This window comes from Saccostrea echinata, unplaced genomic scaffold, assembly GCF_033153115.1.
Source record: "Saccostrea echinata isolate AGI-Se365-2 ecotype Australia unplaced genomic scaffold, CSIRO_AGI_Sech_v1 ptg000007l, whole genome shotgun sequence".
NCBI lineage: Eukaryota > Metazoa > Mollusca > Bivalvia > Ostreida > Ostreidae > Saccostrea > Saccostrea echinata.
Window position 1 is genome coordinate 3,423,206 of NW_026889756.1, and position 8,155 is coordinate 3,431,360.

Here is an 8,155-nt window from a genome sequence, read left to right on the forward strand (position 1 = left end):
ATATGTTAGAGAACATTTATAGACATTTTCAACCATTTATTCTGTGAAATGAATATATATCCGAGAAACCGAGTGGCAGTTTTACTAACCGATACTCGTATCATTCGACGATTATCCAATTAAACAGGTACGATTTGAATACCATTTTTGTGTATACTCACGCGTAGAAATATACACGGAGAAACTCTCGCTAAAGTGACGTCACAATGAGGCTACAGAGACGTAAATAAAAAATATAACGATATAGGGCAGCGGGAAATTTAAACACTGAGTATATTTTTGGTACTTTTAAACATTTAAAGTGTAAATATAAGGAAAGTTTTCAAGTTTATTTTGAAGTATTGGTGTGTAAATCACACAGTCTTGCACGTAGATATATTTTTCATGAAGCGCGCTAGCGCTTCATGAAAAATATGCCTACGTGCAAGTCTGTGTGATTTACACACCAATAACTCACACAAAACTTGAAAACATTCTTAAATGTTATGCAGAAAGATAGAAAATGCAATATTTATACATGTATATCAATATGAATATAAAAAATCCATTTTTATCAGCCAGTAATCCCTTGATTCCGCCACTGATGCTTATGTGTTTTTGTTTTAGGTGTCTTGATAAGAAGTCAGTCAGGAGCGGTGGATACGAAACAATGTGTCATGACGTATGAGAGCCTAGGTCCAGAACGAGGAGTTGATTCAATTAACGTTTATAAGAGTCACATCAATGATCTGTCAGTGAGTACTCAAGAAGCGTGCAGGGATCTATGTGACCATGATCAACAATGCAAGGCTTTTGGATTTTCGAAGGATATATTCGGAGTCAGATGTACCCTTTCGGAAGACATCAAGACCTATCGTATTGAAGGCTGTGCAACATGCTTTGTTTATTTAAAGAATTGTTCAGCAGGTAATAATTTCTTTTAACAACTCAGTCCGAGGATTTTGAAGCATATCTGAAGGAAGTCGAAATCTTTGTAATACATTAGACATGGTGTAAAAGCCAAAGAGTGCAAAGAAAACTATTTTTGAGATTTTATCACAACGGTGCTGTTATAGAAATTTTCTCTTTTTACAGCTAACTCAATAAGACATGCTCCAAAAATTTGACTTAGTTCTAAATATGTTTCTTGATCCCAAGCCTTATCTCTATTTAATTAAATAATCAATATCAATGATAATTTGTAACAATATAGTAAATAAAATATGACCCTGGTTTTGCTTTGATTTTGAACAGACTGCATTACATACACCATGTACAGTTCTGGTTATATTGGAACGAAGCAGTATGCCAACTATGACCCGTCAAATTACACAGCATGTCGGGATCGGTGTTCAAACGATGTAGTATGTAATGGCTTCATACACAACTCTGTGACACAGGTCTGTAGACTGGTCGACTCAAGCAGTCCTGCAGTGTTTGCTGAAAACACCAATTTCTCCTTCAGTCGAAAGGAATGCGATTTTGGTAGAAATGATACATAGATTTGAAGAAAATATGGTCAAACAAGAGAACTTACAATACAAAACCTAATTCTAAGTGGATTATGTATGTAGATGATATGTATTTTGAATGTCTTATTTTACTAGTACTTAGATGATACCTTTGTTTCCTAACAAGTAATAATAAACAAAAAACAGAAATGGTATGAAGTTGAAGTGAACAGGCGCCATCTTTTAGAATTAGAAATCGTTTGGGTACCATGCTACAAGCAATTCTTTACTATCATACATATATCTATTTGTTTAAACTTTATAATAGTAGACGTGATTAGATTTATCTGTATAAGGAAATATTTGTATTGAATTACACTTCTTTCTTTTTTCATGTACCATCCTCTAATACAACTTTATATCCTGGCAAATTGTATCTAATAATTGTTTTTAATAACGTAGAGACGTAAATATTGCTTATCTAACTATAATACGAAATCTCTTTTGATAATCCACTGGGCAAAGAATTGACCAAATGGAAAAAAAATCAGATATTTATGGAAAAGAATCTATTAACGTCTTTTAAGTTAGTTGTGGATATGTTCGTTCTAAAAGAGCTTTCACAACTGTAATATTCTAATTGGAGAAATATGAAGTAAATTGTAAACAAGGTAGTAATGCTATTGTTTCTTTCTCTAGGCTGTAGTACATACCTAGGATACGGGATAGGGTATATCTTACCCTTGGAATCCTACTATGACATAATGGACATAAGGTCTGGTGACTGTGAGCAGAAATGTAACAACAACTCCCTCTGTCGGGGGTTTGCCGTCATTGACGATTGGGATAAATGTGGATTGTCTTTCTCAGCAAGAAAGCAAAAATGGACTGATTGTTCCACGTGTTCTGCTTACATTAAACTCTGTTCTTCTTGTTATGCTTACTCTAAACAGTGTCCATTAGGTTGGTATTTATTTCATTTTCAAGAACACGATTTTCCTTGCTTCAAGAAAGATAATGAATGAAATACATACTGTATATATGATAGAATTATAAACTGTAAAATTCCCCACACTTGTCAGTAACGAATCAGTTCAATAATTAATGGTTTACCATTATGGAAATACATCTACAATTTTGGAACATTTTTATCATTTTCGGATATTTAAGAAAAGATTATTAACGACAACATCACATATTTAACGAATTCAGTATCTGAAAGTCTGAGCATAATGTTTATAAAACGGGTTTTGCTTAATCTCTGGATGTCTTTTTATGGTAAATACCATACTGAAAACAAGTAAATACGATCATTTAAAGGAAATTACTCAATTGAAAAATCAACGTGTCTGGCCACCACCTACGCTGTTTACAACGGGAGCTACGAGGCCTCGTCTATTTACAGCATCATTACTGCTACATCGTACACCGCCTGTCAATCCAGATGCAGTGCTGATCATTTCTGCCATGGATTCACCTTTAACCATGTGACAGAGACGTGTAGCTTGTCAGAGAGTTTATTGCCTCGGACTTCAAACTGTGCTGAGTGTTTCTTTTCTGCTAAAGATTGTTCAAGTAAGGGCAACATCCTCTTCTCTATAGAACATATACATCTGTATATATTACATGTACATCTGTATATATTACATGTACATCTGTATATATTACCTGTACATCTGTATATATTACATGTACATCTGTATATTACATGTACATCTGTATATATTACATGTACATCTGTATATATTACATGTACATCTGTATATATTACATGTACATCTGTATATATTACATGTACATCTGTATATATTACATGCATATCTGTATATATTACATGCATATCTGTATATATTACATGTACATCTGTATATATTACATGTACATCTGTATATATTACAAGTACATTTGTATATATTACATGTACATCTGTATATATAACATGTACATCTGTATATATTATATGTACATCTGTATATATTACATGTACTTCTATATATTGCTTATGAATCTTCATATATTACATGTGAAAATTAAATATTTTCCCCTGACAAATGTAATCCTTTTTCAAATTCTATTAAAGGCACAACCAACAGATATTCCCTGTCGTGTTCGTCAACATTCACCATTATTGGACAGAATTTGACGATTTTTCCATTGTTCACTACCCACAATGACTCTGACTTTATAAGGTGTCAACAACTCTGTGTAGACGACACTTCCTGTCTTTCCTTTTATCACCGCTCAGTGAACAATGATTGTCATTTGTCAAAGTCCAGTGTTCTCTTCCCTTCTGCTTGTCCGACATGTGAATATTACAGGAGAAACTGTTTACCAGGTTTGAGAAATGTATACAAACTATTAGGAATGATAGTGGCAGATTTTTTAAATATTATGCGTTTAAAAATATAAAATCTTAATGTACTAAATAAACAAATAAGTTATGCCTAAACTGATTTTAGATTTTTGTAACTGGAAAACTTTTAAACATAGCAATAATTTTATAGCAATTAATTTTAAATATAGCAAGTACTGTAAAACACGCTTATAATGAAATAATATATCGCCTTCCATTCCATTCTACCAATATAGAGTTAAATCTGACTTTTTGTTCCTTTCCTTGTTTAGACTGTTCTTTGGTGACTTTTGTTCTGTTCGAACTTGGATACACAATGATGACCATAAAAAATGATCTTGCTGGTCAGAATATTTCATTTGAAGAATGCCAGCGTCGCTGTCATTTGGACACATATTGCTTTGGATGTGGATACTATTCGGATACTATCCGCTGTGTTTTATCGGACTCAAGTGTTCCCGTCTGGTCGCCTTCTCAGCTATCCAGTTCTTTTTCCCAGAAAGTTTGTTCACCAGGTAGGATTATTTTACTGTAATGTAACTTCATTTTGAATTGTTCAAAGAAAATATAATGATGTAGATTTACTGTTGTTTTTCTTTCGCCTGCAGAGGAGAGCGACGCTTAGGGATCGCTTTACCCGGCGTCTGTCCCTCCGTCCGTCTGTCTGTTACACCCTATATCTCGAGAACTGTAATAGATACTGATATTTTGCACGTATGTTGATTGGCAGATGGCTTTTGTAAAATACCATGGTTACCGACCTCTTGACAATTGAACTTGACCTTTGACCTACTTTTCAAAATAGTTTCTTGTGTCGATATACAGCATATTTTTTTCAATTAGGAAGTAAATTTATGTATATTTCTAATATATAATTTCAATTTCATTATCCACTCTAGCTTTGAAGGTTGAGAATCATATTTCTATTTGAAAGTCAGATTTTTATATGATAACTTTATTTTTATATGATAAATGTTGTGGATTTTTTCTTTGCTATTATAAATCATGATTAAACTAGTAGCCAATAAATAACTAATCACCCTTTATTTATTGTTATCTTTAATGATGCTATAAAGCAGGCGACACATGTGTTCCTTGGAACACTCTAGTTTTGTTTAGGTTTATCATGCATACTCTTGCATGAAAAATCTGATAACAGTGTATCCAAATTGTTTGTGTTAGTTTAACAAAAAATTTTGCATTTCTAGTATTTTGTTTCCTAAATATATCATTACAGATTCCACAACTAAACCCACCTCATTGCACCAACTAACAACTGGAAAAACTGAGCCGCAAACAACAGATATTTTTCAAGAACAACAATCAACTGAAATATCTAGACAACAACAAACAACAGGAACGATTAAGCAGCAAACAACAGAAATCTCTGTACAACAATCAACAGATATCTCTAGACAACAACAAACAACAGGAATTTCTACACAACAAACAATAGAAATATCTGTACAACCAGTACTTAAAACAACTGAACAAGGCCAGACAACAGAAATTTCATCACAACTAATAACAACAATACAACGTCCAACACCAGTTAACAGACAAATAATAACCAATGGATCAGTACAATGTATTTGTGTGTGTAAAGACACGGCCCAGTCACTTCAGGAGAAATTGAGTCAAAGAAAGAACGATTTAACCGTGAATTCCAAGACCCTCTCCTCTAGGCTTAGGAAGCAGACGAGTGTAGCAGACTCTCGGCTGCTGTCTTGCGCAATTGGTGCGGTAGGGGCGATAATACTGGGAGGTTTTGTAGCATTGATTGTTTTACCCGATCTGTGTCAGAGTGTTTCTTATGTAATCAAGATATTTTATGTGAATTAGAATACAATCAGATACCTTGATTTTGCACATTTGTACAGGCCTAACAGACCTCACATTGATATCCCTATACAAAACTAAGAACAGAGTGGAGTTTTTGTAAAGAGTTCATTGTTAGATAATTTTGAAATAAACATTAAATTGACTTTTTAACTCAAATTAAAGATATAACCTTACAAAAAAAATCAGGGAACATCTCTGAATAATTTAATGCTGGTTGTAATGATGTATTTGATTGGATAAAGGAATAAGTTAATATAGCAAAACCTGTGTTGCCTGTGGCTCAATATGACTTAACATTAATGTGTATCAATCTTCTTGACGTTAACCTTAAATATTGTACAATTTGATTTGAAGGCAAATGTGAAGGGAAATTATCTCATAATTTACACTGACTAGAAGGAAATTATAAGGAACAATTAATAACTTCTCAAGTTATTTACATATAACCTGGGTTGAAACAGTTTACCTTTTTTTATAAGTCGCTATGCGGATTATAAGGCGTAAAGTTCCCAACCGAGGTTATACATCATATTTTAAGTAGCTATTAAATTCACTCATTAAGGTATATTGATCATTTTAAAATCTCTAAATGATAGTACTGCATACTGTATATTAGCTTCTCTTTTTTTTTATTTAACTTCTTGTATTTAACATCACCTATTTTAGGTGCTCAACTCTGTAGAACATACTCTGGGATTGTATGAATTTTCTGTCTAGGTCATGATCATGAATAGATGTGAGCATGGACTGAGCAATCTATAAATCATAAAATGAAACTTGCAATTGAACAAATATGCATATTTAAGGAATTATTCATCTTCTGGAGAGCGGAAAAGAGGGGGTATTTCATGAAGACGTTAATGGTAACCTAACGACAAAACTTTATGATAAACGTGATGACTTCAACTTTTCTATTGTCAACTTCCCTTATTTATTTATGTAGCAATATATCCTTATCACCTGCATATGTAGTTTATGTCTCCCAGTTGATTCGATACGCAAGAGCATGCTCTATGTTCGAACAATTTCTAAAACGAGGCAAGCAATTGACAAACAAGTTGATGAAAGAAGAATATCAACAGTCTCGTTTAGACATCATTTTGGAAGTTCTATGGTCGATACAATAACCTTGTCAGCAAATACAATATTTCATTAAGTCCAATGCCGACTGACGATTTTCATACTAATTGTTGGGCCATTATTTACACACTAAATTGTCTACGATTTTTTTTTGTTTATCCGATCATGAAAAGGAGAAACGGCGGTTGTGACAGATCGACAGGGGATGTTAATCATACATGGAACCGGATTCCAACTCTGATGTTTTTAGAGTTCCATCTTTGCTCCCGAATTGTATTGTATTGTTTCAATGGACTTTTGAGCTTGAGCTGTTCCTTTTCTCCATATTTGATTTCAAAAGTAAGAAAAAAAATAATTATAATATTATTTACATTTTGACTGGCATATAAACTCGGGTCTTGTGTCAAATTACACTCAGAAGAGACAATTATGCAACAAAGTAAATTTTAAAATATACTGCAGGTATACACTAACAAAAGCGACGTCACACGAATGCCAGTTTCTAAAATTCTCATTTTAACATCTATGTTGGGGATGTTGATGTAATGAAAAAAAATTAGCATAATGTTGAAAACTCACTTTCTGAAAACCTCTATACACAATCCATATATCGTTTTCATATTTCATATTGGTACATATTTTTATTGTCGGTATAGATGACATCCTTTTTAAAACAAATTCTTTTCTTGCACATTTTCACCGACATTCCTGCTTTAGTTTGACCCAAACATGTATGACAGAATGCGAACTTGTTTGAACTGCCAACCCAAAGTACTGAGGTCCGTTTCCTTGAAAGATAATAAAGTAAATAAAGAAGCAAGAATAGGAGTAAAATCTTTGGTTAAATAAAGGATATTATGCTTTGAGGGTATATATATATATATATATATATATATATATATATATATATATATATATATATATATATATATATATATATATATATATATATATATATATATATATATATATATATAATGCAAAAATAAGCGCTACAAGCGTGCGACAAATACAAAGATTTTCCATTGAATGTATCTATTATTCTCTTCAGAGATGGGGTAGATAAAAAAGTAATTGTAATTGTGTGTAATTAATTACATTTTCAAAGTAATTGGATGTAAATTATGACTCACCATTGTTTCAATTATTTGTAATGGTAATTTAATTATAAACACTGAAAAAATACAATGTAATTTCAAGTATTTTTCAGTTACATTTCAATTACATTACATAATACATATAATACGTGATTAATATGGAAATATTTCCATCATAGTTATATTATTCATATAAAACATCTTCTGCTCCTCTGTTTTCCAAAATCTTAAACTTGTTTGCACCCTTATAAAAGAATTTGATATACAAGTATTGGCTTAATTGTAATAATATTAATTTGTTATATTAGAGGTGGGATCAGGTGCCATGGAGGAGTGAGCATCCCCTGCCGACC

The 8,155-nt window shown here is 32.4% G+C and overlaps 1 protein-coding gene across 1 annotated transcript; it reads left to right on the forward strand.

Moving 5' to 3' along the window:
* The first annotated feature begins 656 nt into the window (after positions 1 to 656).
* Positions 657 to 5,625, forward strand: LOC133180641 (uncharacterized). Its single transcript, XM_061315111.1, has 7 exons — positions 657 to 906; positions 1,234 to 1,464; positions 2,130 to 2,393; positions 2,751 to 3,005; positions 3,511 to 3,765; positions 4,056 to 4,298; positions 5,021 to 5,625. The coding sequence occupies exons 1-7, from the start codon at positions 657 to 659 to the stop codon at positions 5,623 to 5,625; spliced, it is 2,103 nt and encodes a 700-aa protein (XP_061171095.1).
* Positions 5,626 to 8,155: the final 2,530 nt, after the last annotated feature.

Coding starts and splice junctions, on each gene's coding strand:
- LOC133180641 (XM_061315111.1), top strand. CDS start 657: ATGACGTATGAGAGCCTAGGTCCAGAACGAGGAGTTGATTCAATTAAC. Junction 2,394..2,750: donor CTCTAAACAGTGTCCATTAG/GTTGGTATTTAT, acceptor GATCATTTAAAG/GAAATTACTCAATTGAAAAA. Junction 4,299..5,020: donor CCAGAAAGTTTGTTCACCAG/GTAGGATTATTT, acceptor ATATCATTACAG/ATTCCACAACTAAACCCACC.